Source organism: Mixophyes fleayi, chromosome 8 (genome assembly GCF_038048845.1).
Source record: "Mixophyes fleayi isolate aMixFle1 chromosome 8, aMixFle1.hap1, whole genome shotgun sequence".
Taxonomy (NCBI): Eukaryota; Metazoa; Chordata; class Amphibia; order Anura; family Limnodynastidae; genus Mixophyes; species Mixophyes fleayi.
The window spans coordinates 1,428,366-1,452,966 of record NC_134409.1 but is presented as its reverse complement, the minus strand read 5'-3'; the positions used below and the strand labels follow the sequence as shown (position 1 = coordinate 1,452,966).

General features: G+C 47.6%; 1 protein-coding gene across 5 annotated transcripts in view; it reads left to right on the top strand.

The window, feature by feature from the left end:
* MAST2 (microtubule associated serine/threonine kinase 2) overlaps positions 1-24,601 on the top strand; it is a 162,003-nt gene that overhangs the window by 121,905 nt on the left and 15,497 nt on the right. For 3 of the 5 annotated variants that reach the window (XM_075181570.1, XM_075181567.1, XM_075181571.1), the window contains 10 exons: positions 1,633-1,708; positions 5,732-5,752; positions 6,667-6,745; positions 8,089-8,243; positions 11,139-11,214; positions 11,645-11,854; positions 18,111-18,212; positions 23,234-23,366; positions 23,622-23,689; positions 23,878-23,966. In XM_075181570.1, the coding sequence (XP_075037671.1) occupies positions 1,633-1,708; positions 5,732-5,752; positions 6,667-6,745; positions 8,089-8,243; positions 11,139-11,214; positions 11,645-11,854; positions 18,111-18,212; positions 23,234-23,366; positions 23,622-23,689; positions 23,878-23,966 (1,009 nt within the window). The remainder of the gene's footprint in view (positions 1-1,632; positions 1,709-5,731; positions 5,753-6,666; positions 6,746-8,088; positions 8,244-11,138; positions 11,215-11,644; positions 11,855-18,110; positions 18,213-23,233; positions 23,367-23,621; positions 23,690-23,877; positions 23,967-24,601) is intronic. The other 2 variants (XM_075181568.1, XM_075181569.1) reach the window with 1 other exon arrangement.

Sequence of the window (24,601 nt, the reverse complement as noted above, 5' to 3'; positions counted from 1 at the left end):
TTATAATATTCTGGATTAGCGAGTGCTGGAATATAAGAACAAGGAATTACTGTATGTCTGCAAACAGTAAGTGGCACAAGAGCTAACACTTTGATTTCTTTACTAAGATAATATCCTGTAGACTCTTGTCGGAGCGCCCCCAATAACAAAGATTATAATGATTGCACAGCATCTCTTGGGCACAGGAGAGCCCTCTTTATATTGGGTTAGTGCTGCAGTTAGCGCTCCGTCTTCCACCAGTATAAGTGTAAGACGTGTGTATGTTTGAGACACCGGTATATATATATGACACGTATTACCAGGACATGGCTGACTCCACACACACACACGTGTCACCCAACTATACTCATTCAATTCATTTATTTCAGCAGACTCCTTGCAATTCCAGAATCAGAATATAAGCTTTACTGCCCTTTATGTAACAGTGTTTATCATATGATAAGGTATCATACATAGGTATAGTCTGTAGTCACCTAGCCATCGTATATAAAACCTAATGTGTTTATCATAGGTCTTATTGGTACATACATCTCTTACATTCATTCCTCCACAAACCTTTTGAGCTGCATTTTTTCCATTAAAATATTGCCCAATGTGATGTCATTTTATGAAGTCACGTTTGGCTCTGAAATGTGTCCGTCATATGTCTGTAGTGCCACACGTATGTAGGAACACGTAAATGTTGTACATAAGTCCACTGAGCAGGTTTTTAAAGTCAGTTTTCTTTTCTCACTTTTAGTTTTTGTCTCTGTGCAGTAATAGTTCAATCTTCCAGCTGTCATTTGTGATGTCCTTTTCTCCTATCCTGGTGTATGTATCTGTAGGAATGTGCTCGCTCTTCATCTGAGAATGGATCTGCTTGTTTAATGTAATATAATGAGACCATAATGTATGTGAGTTACTGTGAATATTAAAAACATTTTATGCTATTTTTTATCATCTAAAAGTCTTTATTGAACATTGGCGGATGTCTAGGAACCTGCTAATCCTGTAAGACAGTAAATATATAATGGACAAAGTCTGTATGTTAAATTGCTACGTTATATTCCTTAAAATAACTTCTATTTTATATTCGTTTATATGGAGCATAGGAAGGGTTCTTTACAGTAAGGGTATAGATTCCTTGCCATATGATCTAGTTATAGCACATTCCTAACAAGCTCCGAACCATTTTACATTCTGTCTTACAAGAAATGGTAACTGTAGCTAGAAACTCGTAAAGGACTAACAAGGAGAACCCAGCGGCAGCCAAGAGAGCGGAATGTGTTACCTAGGTGGCTGCGCAGCTTTATACGCTATAGAAGTAACTCTCCTCCAGCTGGAACAGGTGATGCAGTAACTACTCTCCTATAGGGAGGGAGGGACGTATCCGTCCCGGCTGCTAGTCTGGAATTCCTCAGATTTTCTCCTTTATCATTTAATCAAATGCACAAGATGAAATGCAAATTTCTTTTCAGACAGTGCAATTAATGTTCCTCCCAGCGCACAGGATTAGCCCAAACACTGATTTCCATGAGATGTGAATGACAATACGTCTGTAAGCTGCAGCTGCACAGAGCCCCCAGTACTGTCCCACTTACCACGTGATACATAATGACAGGACATTAACCCTCTTCTGTTCTTTCCCTTCAGGTAACAGCCCACAGGACAGTCCCCGAAACTTCTCCCCAAATGCTGCTGCCCACTTCTCCTTTGTCCCTGCGCGGAGGTAAGTACCATGTCTAGCCATATGTAACCTGACACAGGGGATGGGGCCCTCACTAGGGTCTCTGTGGGGCCACACATTGAGATATTGGGCCTGTTTGATGTATCACTGTGTGCGGTCGGCATATTACATAGCAGAAAGCAGCAGGATAATGAGAAATGAATACAGGACCCTGGTCTGAGGCTCAGTCCGTGCTTCAGAGGTAACATACACGTGCCGTGGATAGACATGTATGTGCCGTGGATGGACATGTACGTGCCGTGGATGGACATGTACGTGCCGTGGATGGACATGTACGTGCCGTGGATGGACATGTACGTGCCGTGGATGGACCTGTATGTGCCGTGGATGGACCTGTATGTGCCGTGGATGGACCTGTATGTGCCGTGGATGGACCTGTATGTGCCGTGGATGGACCTGTATGTGCCGTGGATGGACCTGTATGTGCCGTGGATGGACCTGTATGTGCCGTGGATAGACATGTATGTGCCGTGGATAGACATGTATGTGCCGTGGATGGACCTGTATGTGCCGTGGATGGACCTGTATGTGCCGTGGATGGACCTGTATGTGCCGTGGATGGACCTGTATGTGCCGTGGATGGACCTGTATGTGCCGTGGATGGACCTGTATGTGCCGTGGATGGACCTGTATGTGCCGTGGATGGACCTGTATGTGCCGTGGATGGACCTGTATGTGCCGTGGATGGACATGTACGTGCCGTGGATGGACATGTATGTGCCGTGGATGGACCTGTATGTGCCGTGGATGGACCTGTATGTGCCGTGGATGGACCTGTATGTGCCGTGGATGGACCTGTATGTGCCGTGGATGGACCTGTATGTGCCGTGGATGGACATGTACGTGCCGTGGATGGACATGTACGTGCCCTGGATGGACCTGTATGTGCCGTGGATGGACCTGTATGTGCCGTGGATGGACCTGTATGTGCCGTGGATGGACCTGTATGTGCCGTGGATGGACCTGTATGTGCCGTGGATGGACCTGTATGTGCCGTGGATGGACCTGTATGTGCCGTGGATGGACCTGTATGTGCCGTGGATGGACCTGTATGTGCCGTGGATGGACCTGTAGGTGCCGTGGATGGACATGTAGGTGCCGTGGATGGACCTGTATGTGCCGTGGATGGACATGTATGTGCCGTGGATGGACATGTATGTGCCGTGGATGGACATGTATGTGCCGTGGATGGACCTGTATGTGCCCTGGATGGACATGTACGTGCCCTGGACGGACCTGTATGTGCCGTGGATGGACCTGTATGTGCCGTGGATGGACCTGTATGTGCCGTGGATGGACCTGTATGTGCCGTGGATGGACATGTAGGTGCCGTGGATGGACCTGTATGTGCCGTGGATGGACCTGTATGTGCCGTGGATGGACATGTATGTGCCGTGGATGGACCTGTATGTGCCGTGGATGGACCTGTATGTGCCGTGGATGGACATGTATGTGCCGTGGATGGACCTGTATGTGCCGTGGATGGACCTGTATGTGCCGTGGATGGACATGTATGTGCCGTGGATGGACATGTATGTGCCGTGGATGGACATGTATGTGCCGTGGATGGACATGTATGTGCCGTGGATGGACATGTATGTGCCGTGGATGGACCTGTATGTGCCGTGGATGGACCTGTATGTGCCGTGGATGGACCTGTATGTGCCGTGGATGGACCTGTACGTGCCGTGGATGGACCTGTACGTGCCGTGGATGGACATGTAGGTGCCCTGGATAGACATGTAGGTGCCGGCACACAGCAGGGTCTGAGTGGTTTCTCTGCTAATGTCGCAGCTCCTCTCGGAAACATCCTGAATATGTGATCATGACAATAAAAACACGTCTGTAATCGGATACATAGTGTCAGAAACATGTAAAAGTACCAATCTGTTGGAGATCTTGGAAGTGCGGACTATATATCTTTATAATAAGAGTTATAGCGGATGTACTGACATCTGTGATTTACCGGGGTATAGTTGAACCAGTTTTTGCTTTGATACATAATACACAGAAATTTTTTCTCGGAATAGTAATTTCTCCTAAGGTTCAGATTCAGCCTCTTCAGAGTAATGTATTATTGAATTGCTGAACAAGTTAAATGCAAGAGTTGCGGCTGTGTTTTTGTTTCTTGCCACTAGATGGCAGTGGTTGCTTGTGTGGCCGTTTTAAGATATTGAACGGCTACTGGGATTTATGGATGTGATTACCTGCTCTCACACATACAGAAATCCCCACGTCCTAGCCTATACATGTGATTATCTGCACTAATCAATTCTAGACATCAGCTCAGGCCTTTTAGCTCTACATATTAGTGTTTTCTCCCATGGGATAACTCCTTTGACAAGTGCCCGTTGCACAGTGCCGTCCGGTGTACTAGATCCGAGAGGAGTACAATGTTCTCCCCGGAAATTAGGTGCTGGGGAGAACACTGGAGTATGTGTAGACATTAAACCTTTATGAGCAACGTAAACACTCAGTGCAGTTTTTAGCTTGTTATAATTTTATCCATAGCAGACATGCTTGTATCAGTGCAGATTTGTTTCACTAAATTTATAAATGATAAATAATTATAATTATAAAGACCTGTACTGGTCTTCTAGGTCTGGTAGATGGGTCGATTGTATACACTGTAATTGTTGCTATATCACGTTTAGTTAATCTCTGTTGTCATTTTTATGTCTAAAGGCAAATGTCAGTATAGTGAGCAAAGATTGGTGACCTGTTAGCTGATGTGCAACTACAAGTCCCAGCATGCAGACTGTCAGGACTTGCTGGAGCTTGTAGTTCCACATGGCCGGTTACTTGCAAAATCTTTTATATATATATCGTTGCTACTTAACTTCCCTATGCCAAATTGTGTGAGACTTTTATCGGATACCCTGAAGCTTCTGTAAAAGAATATTTCTCACTCGGACAGCAAGTGAGAATGTAGAAGATGTCTGATTGCCGAGGAAGGTGATAGAGAGACGCGGACATGAGAAATGTTTGGATAGAGATGGATTCAGCAATGAGAGGAATAGGGTGAATGATGGTAACCAGGGAAAGGCATTGGGGCGAGGACAGTAAATAGATTATATCACAGCACACAATCAGTCATATATATATAATTACAGGGTACAATCAGTCATATATGTAATTACAGGGTACAATCAGTCATATATATATAATTACAGGGTACAATCAGTCATATTTGCTCTGAGGCGTGCATGTGGCAAACGGTTATTGATATGTATACATAAGTTTGTGTCTTATGCCCAGTAAGAGCCTTGTACCAAGATATTATATTTTAATTATATATAATTAATAGAGCCCCGTGTTCTATGTAATGTAGAGTCATTAAGAAATGTGTTTTTGTAGCCGCTTTCTTTACGCCCCATTTTCCCTGCTGGAGAGGAGACAGATTGTTTTATTTAAAAAGAAAAAAAAAAAAGGGTCAACAGTTTCTGCTGCAGAATGTTCCTGCCAGGTTCCCTCTGATCCTCGTGGTATCTGCCCAGCTGTGCGCTCGCTTACTGGAGCTTACAGCGTATGCCTGCGCAGCAGCACCTAGTTCAGTGCCATAATATAGACAGCTAGCCTGGCTGGTTCTGGGGTCAGGTCTTCACAAATATCAACTATTAGCGTGCTGAAGCCTTATCTGGTGCCAGTTATAGCATTCAGAGCCGTCTCTGGTGCCCGGGTAGAGCGCGCGGAGCCGTCTCTGGTGCCCGGGTAGAGCGCGCGGAGCCGTCTCTGGTGCCCGGGTAGAGCGCGCGGAGCCGTCTCTGGTGCCCGGGTAGAGCGCGCGGAGCCGTCTCTGGTGCCCGGGTAGAGCGCGCGGAGCCGTCTCTGGTGCCCGGAGCCGTCTCTGATGCCCGGGTAGGGCGCGCGGAGCCGTCTCTGGTGCCCGGGTACGGTATTTCTTTCCCACTGTAGTAGTGGGGCTGCTGTATGTCACATGATGTGCTGAGTATTATGGGGAGAATGGTTTGATAAAGACTAATCTGTAACATCTCTTGTATCCAGCCACGGACACAGAGCGGACAGGTAACTGACCTTCCTGTATGTTCATGTCTGTGTCTCTGTGTACCGGACGGCATCACATTCCCATCTCGCCAATACAGACATCCGCGTGTGAGATGTTATATCTACCTCTGCTGTCCTGACAATGTCATAGCGTGTTCAGTCGTTAGCGTTACATGTTCATTTATACCACGTTATTTATGTCGGGGTAACAATGATGTGTTTTCATTTAGAGAATTATTTTAGTGCTCACTTCTGTGCGCAGCAGGAAACAGGATATGTACAGTAACAATGTGATAATTACCTCTCCGTACTCCGTGTTATCCCGTGTCCTTGTGTCTGTGCCACCACCCCAGCTACACTAAAACACGTATGTAATGTATACACATATCTTCTGGGATTGCTGGAACGGTTTAGAGCAGTTTACATTCAGCTCCATAGATAAATAATTACACAAATCACGGCAAAGAACATTATTATTCAATATATATTGTGATATGAAAATAAAACAGCGGATCAGTGTCCTGAGAGGGTCACTAGTAACACACATGTGTAGATAATGCTGACATGTTACAAATATATATAACAAATGGGTCTGAAAACAAAACCTGTTTCCAATGACCTCGTACAGCGTTATTACAGCGTTCAGGCGCGTTGTGTTTTTCCCCAACACCCCCATTTTCTGTGTATGTGAGGTGACCTCAGAACGCTGTTAGAAACGTTAGTAACAAAGTGCGTTATACTTCAGGGAAGCTGGTGGGTTTGTGTAAAATGTATAGAAATAAGTTTGTGACGTGGTGAGATCCTGTTTGTAAGGATGTGATGTGAGAGATCCGCAGAACATGGTTCTCAGCATCCACCCAACACTCATCCGTCACCTGCGGACACTGGCGATCGGCACAAGCAGCATGTTGTCATCTTCTTATTCTGTGTTTCAGGACAGACGGACGTCGCTGGTCCCTGGCATCGTTACCCTCGTCTGGATATGGAACCAACACTCCCAGTTCGACTGTTTCAGTAAGTGCTCTAAGAGACGTGCTGTGCTTGTCCCCATATCCCGGCATCACCCAGATACCCTGTAGACTGATCACAGCTTCATGTGCGGCTTTCTACACCTATACAGGGCTATTTTATAATGTCCGGCTGTGCTTTTCAGCCAAGTCTGTATCATCAGATGTTTCCCTGAGATGTGTAGCACAATGTAATACAATACCGAGAACTCGCAAAGCTGAGGGGATAGACAGAATCCAGAATGCTGGGACCACCATGTCCAAACTAATAAATGGCCCTGTATTGTCCTTCTCATGTCATCGTTTAGCAGCGCTCCTCGCAGTGACTCATTTCTCACCAAACTGCAGCAATTATTTACTTTCTATATTTTTGGGAGCTTTCTAGGTAGCTGGCTTATGGAAATCCCATACATGTATATAATCTATATTGCCAATAATCAATTTGTTTTAATTAATTTTGTAATAACATACTTGAACATTATGTCACTTATATCACCCAATCATAAATCATATTGAATTAGGTAAGTGTGCTGTTCATGTCACCCTTAGACCCATCGTCCCTTTCCTCTGCGTTGTGCTCTCAGTATAGTGTGATGGTGCACTCTGACGTCAGACTTATGCCAGACGCTGTTTCCTCGCGTGTGTGTGTGTGTGTATGTGTATGTACATATATATGTGTGTGTATGTGTGTGTATGTGTATATATATATGTGTGTGTGTGTGTGTATATATATATATATATATATGTGTGTGTGTGTGTGTGTGTGTATGTACATATATATGTGTGTGTGTGTATGTGTATGTACATATATATGTGTGTGTGTGTGTGTGTGTGTGTGTATATATATATATATATATGTGTGTGTGTGTGTGTATGTATATATATATGTGTGTGTGTGTATGTGTATGTACATATATATGTGTGTGTGTGTGTATGTACATATATATGTGTGTGTGTGTGTGTGTGTGTGTGTGTGTGTATATATGTGTGTGTGTGTGTATGTGTATGTACATATATATGTGTGTATGTGTGTGTGTGTATATATATATATGTATGTGTGTGTGTGTATATATATATATGTATGTGTGTGTGTGTATATATATATATGTGTGTGTGTGTATATATAATATATATTCTCACACACACTATAGATGTGTGTAGGAGGGACATACGGACATCAGCATTCAGCAAAGTGACGTTTGAATTGAACACCCCTTTTATGTCTATCTTTCAGTCATCATAGTTGGCTGTTTCTCACCGTATTTGCTGTTTGATTTTCCGTCCTGCGCTCCTGAGCAGCCCCGGACGCATGCGCTTTAGTGTCCTTCTCTTCTGTGTTTCTGTACTCAGTCATCATGCTCATCCCAGGAGAAGCTGCACCAGCTGCCGTACCAGCCGACGGCGGACGAGCTGCATTTCCTGACCAAGCACTTCAGTACTGAGAGCATCACCGACGAGGAAGGACGGCAATCACCAACCATGCGTCCCCGATCGCGAAGTCTCAGGTGAACAAGTGGCGCTCAGCCCCCGCTGTCTGCCCTTTATTCAGCAGTGTTACATCTATAATGTGATGTGATCAGGTCCATGTAACATGCGTGTGAGATGCTCAATATATTGATCAGGAAGAATATAATATATGGTGTAGGTGGATTTCACAATGATACATTCACTCTGTGTTCTCACCACACACCATCCGTTATTATGCAGTGACGGCTGTACGGTAAATACAGGTTATCCCAGCACAGTGCAGTCTAATCTGAGAGACATCAGCCCTGGCGATCGTTAGACAGATGAGAGGGAGATGTGAAGTGATTTATCATACGTAAATCAGGGGTAATACGGTGTAACTAGTGCAGTGTTCTCCAGCTAATTACTAGATACTTGTACTTTACATTACAATGAGATCCTATAGTGAAGACCTGGAAAAATTGCACCAACATTTAATGCCAGGAATCTTGTAATGAAACTTTGTCCAGAGACACAGAATGATCTGAACGAAAACTGCTCCAGACCTAATAAAGGCGAACACATGACACATTATAGCAACTTGTGAGGACCCCCCATAATACACTGCACCAGCCTGTGAGACACCCCCATAATACACTGCACCAGCCTGTGAGACACCCCCATAATACACTGCACCAGCCTGTGAGACCCCCCATAATACACTGCACCAGCCTGTGAGACCCCCCATAATACACTGCACCAGCCTGTGAGACCCCCCATAATACACTGCACCAGCCTGTGAGACCCCCCATAATACACTGCACCAGCCTGTGAGACCCCCCATAATACACTGCACCAGCCTGTGAGACCCCCTATAATACACTGCACCAGCCTGTGAGACCCCCCCCCCCCCCCCCTTCCTATATAGCTGACTGGTTGTAAGCAAAAAGGTTTTCTGCAAATTGTGTGGAAGGAAGATTCCTTAGCGCTGTCCCATCAATGACAAGTGTGGTTTTATTTCCCATACTCTACACTCTCTTTTGGTAAGCCAGGGGTTAAGTACCTACCTGCCGCAGCTCCTCACAGAGTCTCACACTTAGATATGGCGGCTTCCTGTGTTTTTAATTTAACGCACCTAAATTTGATTGCAAATGTATGGTCTCCTGATCGAATATGCTGCAGATGGACTTCCCCCTGTGCGGTATATTTACATACAGACCCCCCCCCCCCCATAATCCTCCCGCTTCTACTGCTCTGATCTAATATGCTGCAAATTAAGCTCCGCCTGCCTGTGCAGTATATTTACATATAAGCCCCCCCTTCTGCCCGCCTCTACTGGTCTCCTGATCTAATATACTGCAGATGAAGCTCCGCCTGTGCAGTACATTTACATACAGACCCCTCCCCCCGCCTATCCGCCCACTTCTACGCAGCTATAGAATTGTCCTTGCAGATTACAAACTGATCCTCATTGCTGTACCTTGGTGGGATTAGCTGCCCCGTTCTTCCAGTAGTTCCTTAATAAACGCAGCCGCCCAGATCCATGTTTATGCGAAGCTGATTATCTGAGTAATTATTCCTGCGCTGGCTGTAGTAACATCTTCTGTCGCTCTGCATTGCTGCACGCCCCGCGCCACAGTCAATCACACATTTAATTTAAAGCGTTCGTTTCATACGGGTTTGTTGATGCAAATGTGTCTCCCCAAGGACTCCTCACATAACCTTTTGCCTGGTTCCTTCCCAGCCAATTCCAGATGAGGCTGATTTACATTCTTCCTGGAAGGTTACAGATGAATTCATGAATCTGTCCTCGTGTGACGTCCGCTACTGTCATTTATCTTGTATTAAACCATCTCCTCAGGAATATTGTCTGTCCCCAATCACATTGCAGATGAGAGAAACCTATTGATACAGACGTCTGATAATATAGATTGTGAACGTGTATTACACTGTATTACCCCAGACATAAATATTCTGGGGGTGCTCTCAGTATTCAGTAATAGGGTTATCAATCCAGTCAGGAAGGGATGAAGTAGTTGTGATGTTTCCTGTCATTCGGAGACAATTGTGTAATGAGCGGTAACAGAACCGTTTGTTGGACCTTCCTCCCCCTCAGTTTTACACTGCGACCTCCCCGGCTCGCTCATCCGTCCCCACGTTAATTATTTGTGTCCCGCGGGATTACTGCGTAGACGTGTGTCATGTATGTAGCCCTGGGGGGCACCAAGGGTACAATGTACCATTAATTTCCCAGCCGCGTGTGTCCTGTGGAATCACTTTCACCTCCTCTCTGGGAGCGGGTTTAATAGCTGCTTGTATACGTTACACATAAGTAAACCTAGATCAGCCGTGATATGAAGAGGACACACGTTTATATAATGACATTGACGTCTCCCTCCTTTGTCCTGTGTGTATATATAATATATATATCTCCCAGTAATCGCCAGCACACATTCTGCCGAGTCCCAGGCAATTTAAGTGTGTAATTATTTAGTTTCTGGGTGACATCATTGTCCCCTGGGGGGTGCAGGGGGTGACTCATAGCATGACATCGCTCCCTGCTTAGTATGCAGCACCTGTAACATGTAATATATTGTCCAGTGCTTAGAGATGACATCATTCTGCCATCCACAAACCTACAATGTACACACATTATAACAGTGCCGGCTGATTGGAGAGTGACAGGAAGATTTATTACCAGGAGATATTGATGAGTCTGTTGGAACCAGCCGGCAGCTTGTTAGGAATCCGCCTGAAACTCTTTCTATGATCATAACTGACCAGAATGTGCTTCCTGGAAGATTTCATTACAGGGTAGATCTGAAGTGATGAAATTATCCATGAAATTCTGTAACAAAACTGTTCTGACGCTTATTCTGCGGATATTAAACTCTGCTGTTTAGTTATTGAGTTCTTATTGCCTGATACAATGTGACTTTCATTTCTCCCTCCAGTCCTGGTCGTTCCCCCATCTCATACGATGGTGAGATAATAATGATGAATCATGTGTACAAGGAGAGATTCCCCAAGGTAAGCCGGAGTGTCAGCTCTGTTGCCTACACTGCGACGTGTTATTAATGTACAATGCTCTTCAGTTACTTTATAACGGGGAAGGATTTGAAATTAACGTTTTGACTCATTGTCATATCTGTGCAATATTCGAGGAAGGGTCTATATCGTGTCTGTGACCTTCCGGGGTCAGGTCCTTAGTGCCAGGGTGAAGGGGTCGTGTGACGCCTGTGATATTCGGGTGAAGGGGGCTGTATCTTGTCTGTCCTTTCGGGTGAAGGGGTTATGGGAGCCCTGTGGTGACTGATGTAGATTTCTCTGGTCACTATATAACAGGTAGATAACTTGTAGACTGGCAGCAAATTGCAGGAAACTGATAATGGAAGTTACTGTAACAGTGCTGCGTGTGTCACTCCTTTGTGTTCACTCTTCGTACCTTTGTTTCCTAAAGGCAACGGCACAAATGGAAGAGAGACTGTCGGATTTCATCACCAGCAATGCCCCAGAGAGCGTGCTTCCGCTGGGAGACGGCGCCCTAAGCTTCATTCATCACCAGGTGATCGAGTTGGCCCGTGACTGCCTGGGCAAGTCCCGCGATGGACTCATCACCTCCCACTACTTCTATGAGCTCCAGGAGAACCTGGAGAAGTTGCTGCAGGATGTGAGTGTTACTGCCGGGTAAATGTGGTGGGACCGCTCCTCACATGTTGGACAATGTTCTACGTCTCGTGTGTATGAGCTCAAAACAGACTAAACTCCTCTAAATCCGTGGTCAGCAGGTTATTTGTATTTGCTACTGGAAGTAGACCCTCCTGGTCCTCGCCATTTAATTTCCCTTGGATAAGAAGTAATGTTGAGACTCTATCTCGTGAGTCCTCTGTGTTATCAATGTGGGGCAGTTATACACAACTGGTCGGGTCACAGTGCCCTAAGAATATATCGCCTGTAGAAAGGGCTTTTCTGTACTGTATCCCTCATTGTAGTTGGTTATCATTCTGAGCAGGTGTTGAACATTGATGTTATTGATTTGTCTTTGTCAGGGTTGGGGGGGGGTCATGCTGTGGAGGGGGGGTGGCTGCTGTGACCTTGTGTCGGATTGGGGGGATGCTGTGGCCCGGGGAAAGGGAGGGAGGGGGTGCTGTGGCCCGGGGTGGGGGGCTGCTGTGACCCGTGGGGGGGGGGGGGGGATCCTGTGGCCCGTTACTGTATCAGTAAAGCGTCATGTTGTGCAGCGGGGTCTCTAAACCTCCAGTTTTACTATTGTTGGACTGAAACTGGTGTAATCCGTGATCTGAATCCTCCTCAGGTATTTTCGGTTTATCGTTATCTTATCTATTGTATTTAAAGGACATCTGGGTTGTGAGATAATGGAAAATAAAAGCTTATTTTCTCCACTGTAGATAGAGCAGCAATGACCTCACTGAGATTAAACCCGGCTGATAATGCCTCAAACACTTTATGTTTTGTAAGAGTTGAGCGAGCGACATCAAGGGCTCATTCACATGGACGGACGCCCGAACGAGAGTAAATACAGCTGGTTGTTCATCTATCCGTTCCTACGCCGTGGCCGAAATATGCGCCAATGGAGCGAGCGCGAGAAAATGCCTTCATCAAAGTGACCCTGTGATACTGCTCTCTGTACACACTACATTACAGATTAGTGCTCTCCCCAGTAGATGTTACCAGCCGGGAGGGGGCAGTGTAATACATTGGAATAATAATGAAAACAGTTGGAGGTTATTGCCCACATTAGGTCAGACTGGTGGTCAGTGGTGTAACACACACTGCTGGCTGTAGTGCTCACCTAGTGCCTGTTATACTAGGAGACACAATGGTTTATTGTATTATAAGAGCCGGGGGGGAAGTACCCAGGAATAGGTGCTGGGAGAACACTGCCGCTTAGTATTGTCCCTTTGGATCAGACAGTTGGGGCCGTCTGGTTGCTGTGGGTTACATCACCTTCTTCCTGTGCACCAGTATATATAAGTACCTGTGTGTGCGACATCGTGGCTGGGTTGTGGCAGACATTGAATTCTCCTGAAATATGAAGTAACTCAGATAACTTGGAGATAAATCTTTATACCCCGGTGAGACCTCATATTAGTGGAATCTGATCTTTCATTTTATAACATTCTGTTTGTTGTACATTAGGTTCTGCAGCATTTTGTACCCCCCGGTCTTTGTATTGTGCCTCTGAACTGCTCCAAAACTGAACACAATGTTATAGTGAGGTCTGTACTGCACATTATGTAGGGGATTACAGAATGCCTTAACCACAAGGGTAGTAGATAGGTGGAGGAGCCTCCCAACAGAGGTGGGGCAGGAAAATAGAGTAGGGGGATTTAAACACGCTTGGGGGGGGGAATTCAATTGGCCGTAACGCGGTCTGTGCATTATTGTGGTAGTTTTAACGCCGGCTTTTTACTAGCAGTTCATTAATATTACCGTAATAACGATAATATATTTAATGCTGCGGTGCTTCGGGGGAATTGAATTCCCCCCTTGGTGTAGACATCAGAATATCCTAAATCTGGGAGAAAAGGAGTAATCTGCACATATTACCGGTCTCCCAGGACGTCGCCCGGTATCTCCAAATATACTGTCCTGCAGGGACCCTGTAATCTGGGGGGGATCTCACACATGGGCCTCTGTCCTGCAGGGACCCTGTAATCTGGGGGGGATCTCACACATGGGCCTCTGTCCTGCAGGGACCCTGTAATCTGGGGGGGATCTCACACATGGGCCTCTGTCCTGCAGGGACCCTGTAATCTGGGGGGGATCTCACACATGGGCCTCTGTCCTGCAGGGACCCTGTAATCTGGGGGGGATCTCACACATGGGCCTCTGTCCTGCAGGGACCCTGTAATCTGGGGGGGATCTCACACATGGGCCTCTGTCCTGCAGGCGAGGGACCCTGTAATCTGGGGGAGATCTCACACATGGGCCTCTGTCCTGCAGGCGAGGGACCCTGTAATCTGGGGGGATCTCACACATGGGCCTCTGTCCTGCAGGTGAGGGACCCTGTAATCTGGGGGAGATCTCACACATGGGCCTCTGTCCTGCAGGTGAGGGACCCTGTAATCTGGGGGGATCTCACACATGGGCCTCTGTCCTGCAGGTGAGGGACCCTGTAATCTGGGGGGGATCTCACACATGGGCCTCTGTCCTGCAGGCGAGGGACCCTGTAATCTGGGGGGGATCTCACACATGGGCCTCTGTCCTGCAGGCGAGGGACCCTGTAATCTGGGGGGGATCTCACACATGGGCCTCTGTCCTGCAGGCGAGGGACCCTGTAATCTGGGGGGGATCTCACACATGGGCCTCTGTCCTGCAGGTGAGGGACCCTGTAATCTGGGGGGGATCTCACACATGGGCCTCTGTCCTGCAGGGACCCTGTAATCTGGGGGGGATCTCACACATGGGCCTCTGTCCTGCAGGTGAGGGACCCTGTAATCTGGGGGGATCTCACACATGGGCCTCTGTCCTGCAGGTGAGGGACCCTGTAATCTGGGGGGATCTCACACATGGGCCTCTGTCCTGCAGGGACCCTGTAATCTGGGGGGGATCTCACACATGGGCCTCTGTCCTGCAGGTGAGGGACCCTGTAATCTGGGGGGGATCTCACACATGGGCCTCTGTCCTGCAGGTGAGGGACCCTGTAATCTGGGGGGGATCTCACACATGGGCCTCTGTCCTGCAGGTGAGGGACCCTGTAATCTGGGGGGGATCTCACACATGGGCCTCTGTCCTGCAGGTGAGGGACCCTGTAATCTGGGGGGATCTCACACATGGGCCTCTGTCCTGCAGGGGAGGGACCCTGTAATCTGGGGGAGATCTCACACATGGGCCTCTGTCCTGCAGGTGAGGGACCCTGTAATCTGGGGGGGATCTCACACATGGGCCTCTGTCCTGCAGGTGAGGGACCCTGTAATCTGGGGGGGATCTCACACATGGGCCTCTGTCCTGCAGGCGAGGGACCCTGTAATCTGGGGGAGATCTCACACATGGGCCTCTGTCCTGCAGGTGAGGGACCCTGTAATCTGGGGGGGATCTCACACATGGGCCTCTGTCCTGCAGGTGAGGGACCCTGTAATCTGGGGGGGATCTCACACATGGGCCTCTGTCCTGCAGGCGAGGGACCCTGTAATCTGGGGGAGATCTCACACATGGGCCTCTGTCCTGCAGGTGAGGGACCCTGTAATCTGGGGGGGATCTCACACATGGGCCTCTGTCCTGCAGGCGAGGGACCCTGTAATCTGGGGGGGATCTCACACATGGGCCTCTGTCCTGCAGGTGAGGGACCCTGTAATCTGGGGGGGATCTCACACATGGGCCTCTGTCCTGCAGGAAATATTAACCCTTAAATTACCCTATGTGGCAAACGGCTGTGATGATTTCTGCTTCCCGAAAAATCCGTAACCAGAAATGGGGCTGAGCTGAGCCCCTCACCTGAATTATTGTAGGTGTTTGTGTATGTAATAGATATAAAGATATAGATAGATATATAGATATAGATATAGATTTATATTTATTTAGAATTTGTGTATATGTATTATGTGTGTTATAGATATATGTGGATAGATTGTATAGAGATAGATATATATATATCTCTCTACATAATCTATGTGTGTGTGTCGGCGCAGGTAGAACTTCCATCTCTCTCTCCGTCTGGCTCTGGCTGTATTGGCTCAATTACGGTGTTGTGACGGCTTTTCCCTGTTACTGGCTGATCCCTGGAGGAGGATGGTGATTTTAATTTCATACCCCAGTGGCTGCTGTTAGTGACTGATAGGGCCGTCAGATAAAGGAGCTGCTGTATGTGTGCAGGAATGGAGAGCGATCCCACCCAGGATGCCGTCACCGGCACTGGCTAATTAGATGACCTGTATGAAAGCGCCGCGCATGGCAGCAGTTCGGCATATAACGGAGTTTGCGGCAGTCTTATCTGGAATATAAACAAGTCCTGGCCGTAGGATCCCGGGCAATCTGTCATCGCGGGGAGCAGCTGGGAGCGATGTTCCTGAGGATGTTGGACTCACAGCGCTGCGCACAGATTATGGCCGAGTGGCTCTTACAAGTTGCGTTTTGATTCTAATTATCTGATATGTGTTTTGCTTACTTTTTATCTTTGTGTTGTTCTGTTTTGCTGATTGCTGTGTTATGTACATGGAGGTTTGTGTTGGGGGATAGAAGTAGCTCTGATCGCTCTAACTCCTCTGTCGTCTGTAATGTATCACATTCCTCATAGTTATATCATTGTCAGTTATTTCTTCTTATTGTTTGGAAAGAGAACAGTTTAATATGTAACTGGCGCACAAGGGGTTAAAGCTCTATTAAATGTTATAATAGTAGAAAAAAATGGCTGCAAAACTACTAGACTTGTAATGTGTTTATGAAATCAGAATGTAATTATTAATGCCCAACTTTCTCTGTATATTGTGTGTCAGACAATACCTGCTCACATTCATATTATTATTCCACAATTTGCCCATGTAAGGCTGTTAGTGTGATGTCTGAATACTGCTGTTGTGTAATTAGTCACCTAATGGGGCAACGATACGATAGGCCGGTAATTATGCAAAAAAGACAAATAGCAGATTTATGAAGACTCGTCCACCAGCTCAGTAATCATCTGGGCTTTACGTACTGTCTGATGAAACCCTGCAGGAGTCTGACTGGAAGATTAATAAGAGTTGTTAAATTGACCTTTTTTCTATTCCCATTCCCAAGCTGATAAAATATTTTGCCTGGAGGTGCCTTAGGGTGAGCAGAGGTTACCCCTTCACTGACTGCCAGCGCTGCGTTCCCAGCGTGTCTCTTAATTCATCATTTATAGTCTTCTTGGAGGAAGTGTTAGAGGATTGTGTGATGATCTGTAGGAGCTGATTGTGTAGAAGTAGCTCTTATGGTGACAGCGTTGTATGAACATCTTCCACTTTTCCAAGATAGAGATGTTCTGCAAAGGTTGTGACATTTCAGGGATTCTCTCTGTGTTGTCAGTGGCCGGTATTGGATTGTAGTCCGTAGTTATCGGCTCCTATTGATTTTGCTGACAAACAATGAAGCTCTGTGTTGTACGGAGACACTTGTTTTCATTTGTGATGACTTTTCACCAGTGCGATCAATATGCATTTATGTACCTTGGAGGAAATCATTTGCTTGGCTCCTGGAGACCTTTCTGTTTGGTCTTTGCCATCAAATTGTATTTCATTAGCTGTTCATGTTTAATTGAGATGGGATTATAAAAGAGCTCATCTGAGTCACCTTGTCCCTTCACAAAGTGCACAGCATCCAATTACCCACGGCGGTGTACGGTGACCTCGGCAATCTTATGTTAGTACACATCAGTACAAATATACACACAACTCTGTGTGTGTCATACAGTGCGATCTGATGCCGATATGTACTGCGTTGTGTAATATGTGTATGCTGGAAATAAGGGAATAAACGTACGGCCACTCGTATTACTTGTTGTATTAAGGCTGATTCTTTCCTTATATAAATCTTTCTCATCTGTGACCCTTTTCTAATGTTTTTTTTTTTTCCTTTTAGATTTTCACCTTTGCTGGTAATATGAAATAAAAGTGTGTAATAATTAAAGTTAATGAATAGAATATTAGGCTTACAGGTGCCATCCAGAGGCGTATATAATTATGTGCTGCAGTCCCGTTCCAATCCTGCAGATGGCAGTGTTGGCGGAATGAGTTAGAGGTGTATGGTAGTCTGGTAGAGCCATCTCCTGTCTGGGGGGTGTGACCCCAAGTTATTATTCAGTTTTCACCAAAATGATCTCCCAAGGGGGAGAGGGGGGGGGGGGGTCCTTCTCCATCACATGTCAGAATTTCCACCACTGTTATTAATGATTAGTGTTCATTACTTGTTACGCGATGTCTGACTTGATGATCTGTATTTCACAGGCCCACGAGCGCTCGGAGAGTTCTGAAGTGGCGTTTGTTACTCAACTGGTGAAGAAGCTGATGATCATCATCGCTCGTCCAGCCCGACTTTTGGAGTGTCTGGTAGGGACAAATCTAGAACCACGTACTGTGTGTCGTCTAGTTGGGGAACAGTTAGCGTTAGTATTCACTGATAAATACATGAACGTTACTCAAAATTCGTAATTAATTTCAAATACAACAAGACTCACCCACTGACATGTTATAAAGAAGCAGCCCGGTGTATAGTCAGGGAGTAAGAAGACAAGTTCCCAGGACGCTGCATATAGTGAATGTTGGTAATGCGGACTGACCGAGTAATAAAATGTAGCACAAAGTGAGTGCAGTACAGAGAGTATAGAGACATATCTAAAAAATAATAAAGTTGCTGGAGTATTATAATGTTATCCCGGAGAACTGTGGCACAGGCCACGGCTGGTCACTAAGGGTTTCATGTCCGTGTAGCACACACTACAGTTAGGGGAAAGGGATATTTAATAATATGACGTGTTTGGCGTTATTCACCGCATAGATGATCGTTCTGCCCAGGAAATGACTTCATGCTGATGTGCGAGGTTATAGCGGAACCTCGTGTCCTTGTGCCCTTCAGGAGACGTTATTATTAATACATCATTGTAGCAGCTGTCATTTCCTCGGGGACGCAGCTGTTGACCTGTCTGTCATACAGAGAGGTAGGTCGCTGTAATATCAAACTCCTCGGGTGACCTTGTGGGGGCAATATATTGAAGGAATATCTTGGTTTGATGTAAATGACAGACCCTGTGTTTTCTCATCTATAGTAGATAATCTAATAATAATATAACCCCCCCTCCCCTCAGAAGACTGTTGGCTGTGAGGTTGATTTTCCCTAGGGTGACTATAAATATCCAAAGAGCTGAACTTTCTGATCAGTGTTAGGGGCACCCCAGACTGGCATTGCTGCCTACCAGATGTGCTCTCTTCCTATAAGCTTCATGCCAGAGCACAGGTCAGGGGTATTGGGGATTTGCGTGTATAAGTTCTCCAGGTATTTATGTTGTTTTAATTTTATGGGGTTCCTCTAACTCTGAGGCTGGTGATTTGTGCACACTCAATCTCTCCTTCCCTTTCTCTCCCGCCCTCTCTCTGTCCCTCCACCTGCTGCCCTCTATGTCTGTCGCCCTCTCTCTGCCCCTCCACCTGCTGCCCTCTATGTCTGCCGCCCTCTCTCTGCCCCTCCATCTACTGCCCTCTGTCTCTCCCGCTCTCTCTGCCCCTCCACCTGCTGCCCTCTGTCTCTCCGGTCCTCTCTCTGCCCCTCCACCTGCTGCCCTCTCTTTCCTGCCCTCTCTCTGCCCCTCCACCTACTGCCCTCTGTCTCTCCTGCCCTCTCTTTGCCCCTCCACCTGCTGCCCTCTGTCTGCCTCTCCACCTGCTGCCCTCTGTCTGCCTCTCCACCTGCTGCCCTCTGTCTGCCCCTCCACCTGCTGCCCTCTGTCTGCCCCTCCACCTGCTGCCCTCTGTCTGCCCCTCCACCTGCTGCCCTCTGTCTGCCCCTCCACCTGCTGCCCTCTGTCTGCCCCTCCACCTGCTGCCCTCTGTCTGCCCCTCCACCTGCTGCCCTCTGTCTGCCCCTCCACCTGCTGCCCTCTGTCTGCCCCTCCACCTGCTGCCCTCTGTCTGCCCCTCCACCTGCTGCCCTCTGTCTGCCCCTCCACCTGCTGCCCTCTGTCTGCCCCTCCACCTGCTGCCCTCTGTCTGCCCCTCCACCTGCTGCCCTCTGTCTGCCCCTCCACCTGCTGCCCTCTGTCTGCCCCTCCACCTGCTGCCCTCTGTCTGCCCCTCCACCTGCTGCCCTCTGTCTGCCCCTCCACCTGTTGCCCTCTGTCTGCTCCTCCACCTGCTGCCCTCTCTCTCCCGCTCTCTCTGCTCCTCCACCTGCTGCCCTCTGTCTCTCCTGCCCTCTCTGCCCCTCCACCTGCTGCTCTCTGTCTCTCCCGCTCTCTCTCTGCCCCTCCACCTGCTGCCCTTTGTCTCTCCCGCTCTCTCTGCCCCTCCACCTGCTGCCCTCTGTCTCTCCTGCCCTCTCTCTGCCCCTCCACCTGCTGCCCTCTCTCTGCCCCTCCACATGCTGCCCTCTGTCTCTCCCTCTCTCTCTGCCCCTCCACCTGCTGCCTTCTGTCTCTCCTGCCCTCTCTCTGCCCCTCCACCTACTGCCCTCTGTCTCTCTTGCCCTCTGTCTCTCTTGCCCTCTCTCTCTCCTGCCCTCTCTCTCTCCTGCCCTCTCTCCTGCCCTCTCTCTCTCCTGTCCTCTGTCTCTCCCGCTTTCTCTCTGCCCCTCCACCTGCTGCCCTTTGTCTCTCCCTCTCTCTCTGCCCCTCCACCTGCTGCCCTCTGTCTCTCCTGCCCTCTCTCTGCCCCTCCACCTACTGCCCTCTGTCTCTCCTGCCCTCTCTCTGCCCCTCCACCTGCTGCCCTCTGTCTCTCCTGCCCTCTCTGCCCCTCCACCTGCTGTCCTCTGTCTCTCCTGCCCTCTCTCTGCCCCTCCACCTACTGCCCTCTGTCTCTCCTGCCCTCTCTCTGCCCCTCCACCTGCTGCCCTCTGTCTCTCCTGCCCTCTCTCTGCCCCTCCACCTACTGCCCTCTGTCTCTCCTGCCCTCTCTCTGCCCCTCCACCTGCTGCCCTCTGTCTCTCCGGTCCTCTCTCTGCCCCTCCACCTGCTGCCCTCTGTCTCTCCGGTCCTCTCTCTGCCCCTCCACCTGCTGCCCTCTCTCTGCACCTCCACCTGCTGCCCTCTGTCTCTCCTGCCCTCTCTTTGCCCCTCCATCTGCTGCCTTCTGTCTCTGCTTCCTGCCCTCTCTCTGCCCCTCCACCTACTGCCCTCTGTCTCTCCTGCCCTCTCTCTGCCCCTCCACCTACTGCCCTCTGTCTCTCCTGCCCTCTCTCTGCCCCTCCACCTGCTGCCCTCTGTCTCTCCTGCCCTTTCTCTGCCCCTCCACCTGCTGCCCTCTGTCTCCCCTGCCCTCTCTCTGCCCCTCCACCTGCTGCCCTCTGTCTCTCCGGTCCTCTCTCTGCCCCTCCACCTGCTGCCCTCTCTCTGCACCTCCACCTGCTGCCCTCTGTCTCTCCTGCCCTCTCTTTGCCCCTCCATCTGCTGCCTTCTGTCTCTGCTTCCTGCCCTCTCTCTGCCCCTCCACCTACTGCCCTCTGTCTCTCCTGCCCTCTCTCTGCCCCTCCACCTACTGCCCTCTGTCTCTCCTGCCCTCTCTCTGCCCCTCCACCTGCTGCCCTCTGTCTCTCCTGCCCTTTCTCTGCCCCTCCACCTGCTGCCCTCTGTCTCCCCTGCCCTCTCTCTGCCCCTCCACCTGCTGCCCTCTGTCTCTCCTGCCCTCTCTCTGCCCCTCCACCTGCTGCCCTCTCTTTTACTTGCCCTCCTCTCAACGATCCCTTGCTTACACACAGTTTCCATTGTGTGCCCAAACACCTCACCCAGATCATTGCTGGTTTCCCTTTGTCATCCTGTGTCTGCTTTGGAACAACACGTGATTCTTCCACACGGCCCAGAAGCCCCAGTCTCAGCGGGCGAGAAGCGTGAGCCCCACACCTGTCAGTGACAGCTGAGTAATGAACTGGATGGTGGATAGTGACAGCTCAGTGATACAGGGACATACAGAACATACAGTGCTGGTCTCTGCACCAACATTCATACAATGTTTCACATTGTGTCTTCATAACAGATTCATCTTTCCCGTTTGATGTGGCTGAATGGAATTAATCTGTAGATTAAAATATTGTTGGTTTTGTTAGAGATCTTTGATTTTAAACTATATTTTCTTAGTTCTCGATAGTGTTATAGATTCAGCAGTGTATTTGTACAGTCCCAGTGATACCACGAGGGAGATACGTTGTGATTATACTTCCTGTCCGTTCCCCACTGTGTACAGTCATTGTAGTTGTACGGTTAATATATCTGTGGGGTCTCAGTGAGTTTTTACCAGATACGAGACCAGCTCTCACAGTTATACCGAGTTTCTTTCTCCCTTTATTGTTTCTTAAAAAGTCTTCATAGCAGCAAAATGTGTCTGATGTCTCTGCCTGCGAATATATCACTATACAGCCAATTACCTCCCAGGGCAGATTCTCCCCCCCAGAGAGGGATTAGGCTGGTGAAGGGACGTTATGGACGGTACAAGGGACTATAAATATACATATAATATATCCATAAGGACCAGCCTTCATTGTGTCACTATTACGTAACTCAAACATTGGCAGTATGTGTATATATCCATTCTATATAGAGGCATTTAATATGCAACTTAAAATTGCCAAATTTCTCTCTCGTCACATTAAAATCTGTTGAGTTCAGCAGTCTGTGGTAATTACCCCCTGATCAGTGTGGACCGGCCGTGTGTCCGCTGCCTATTTACCTCTAATAAATATCACAGCAGAGCGGCTCTCGTATTGTCAGTCGCGCTTCCCGTCATTAAGTCCGCTGTGCCAGCATTTGCATATTAGTGTTGTCAAATGCGATTTCCTCCTAATGACTGTATCATCTGCTCTCTGTAATTGGTCGGCCAGTGGCCGAGGCTGAATATATTGTAGTATATATTGTAGTCTTGTGTATTTCATGTACAGAGAGTGGTGTTCAGCAGGTTACTGTGATTTATCTGCTGTCCCTCCGCTGCTTATTGTCTGGATGTCTCGCTGTGTTTCTGATAGAGGTTAAGAAATGGGGGATAGTTGGGTGGAAATGTAAAATCATTTGAAATAAAATTCTCTAATTTCAAAAAGTTAATACAGCGTAATATTTATCAGCGCACAAGGTGACATTTTGAACCATAGGTGGCTACGTGGTCGCAGATGTAGAATTCGGAAGGATTGCAGGAAATGAAATAATTTATTGTAAGCTCTTAAGAGTAGGAACTTCTTTCCTATTGAAGTCTTGCTGTTGGCGTTATGTGCTCTGAGCTGCTGGGTATATTGACACCATACAACGACATTTATCATCATTCCTCCGTATGTGCCGCTTCTTGCCAGTCTGCGATGTCTGGTCACTGAGGCAGTTACTGGATTATATCCTGTTAGATATAATGGACTACAGAGCTCTGTGTTTTTCTATCCTCAGGAGTTTGACCCCGAGGAATTCTACCACCTCTTGGAAGCGGCTGAGGGCCATGCAAAGGAAGGAGAGGGCATTAAATCGGACATTCCCCGATACATCATCAGCCAGCTGGGGCTCAATCGGGATCCCTTGGAGGGTGAGATGTGCAGCCGTCGCTTGTGGGAAGATCTAGTGTAAAACCTGTGTGATCATGTTTCAGTTCGGTATATTATAAAACACCGTTATCTGTAATAACTTCTTATTAGATACCATAGACTTGAAATGATCACAGATTTGTGAGGACGATGTGATTTATCACCCACTCATGTAGATGTATCTGTTATTTTATAATGATATTTATGAGGGATTATGATACAGTGTTAGGTGTGACGCGTTTCCCGTGTCGTTGTAGAAATGGCCCAACTGAACAGCTACGACGGCAGCAGCGCAGATACCCCAGAGACGGACGACTCGGTGGAGGTAACTTAGACGTAGATCACACACGGTTACATGTTCTGTGTACGGAGCGCTCAGTCTGTTCTTGTTAGAAAACATTTCTCACAGTAACATGGGCCGGTCCTGTCATGATCCGTTTCCACCCGGGTCCCATATATAACTATATAGATTTCTATAGGAGTGTGGTGTAATAACTGTTCCTATAATTCTAGGGTCGCAGCGCTGCTATAATTCATCCAAAGAAAACGCCTTCAGAGGAAGAGTTTGAGAACATCAAACTGATCAGCAACGGCGCCTACGGGTACATAGAGATATAAACATATGTGTAACGTGTGGTTGTTACAGGCAGATAATGGATTTATTCACCGATCCACAACTCTGTGCTTGTTCCTTCTGATACATCCCTTCTAATGATATAAATAGATAACTTTAAGGTGCACCTGTCAGATGTACATCGGATGCGGCCACAGACTGAGGATACGCAGCCACCGATGTGTAATGTCACATAGAATACAATATAAATATAGAGACATGTGACACCCAGGGACCTGCACGAAGTAATAATACTAATAGATGACAATGATAGTTTATTATTAATTGTTAAATAACAAAGGTAAAATAATAAATCTTCATAAAACAATAATATCTGGGCGCACTTAGAATGCCAGATCAGAGAGTTCATAAACCCTGAAATACATCGTACATGTCTCAGAAACAGTCCCAGGGAATATTTCATAGATTATCCTCATCATTCAACAGATCCAGTTTGCCAGTAGTATGATTTGCCAATCAAATGAATGTTACCAAGATCCATAAAGTGTTTCCCTCCCTCGATCGTCTGTATTATTACACATCCATGATCTACATAACACGTAGTGTTCCCTCTATCTCTGGGTCATGGGAACAGTTACCTGTGTTCTTGTCTTAGTCACCCCC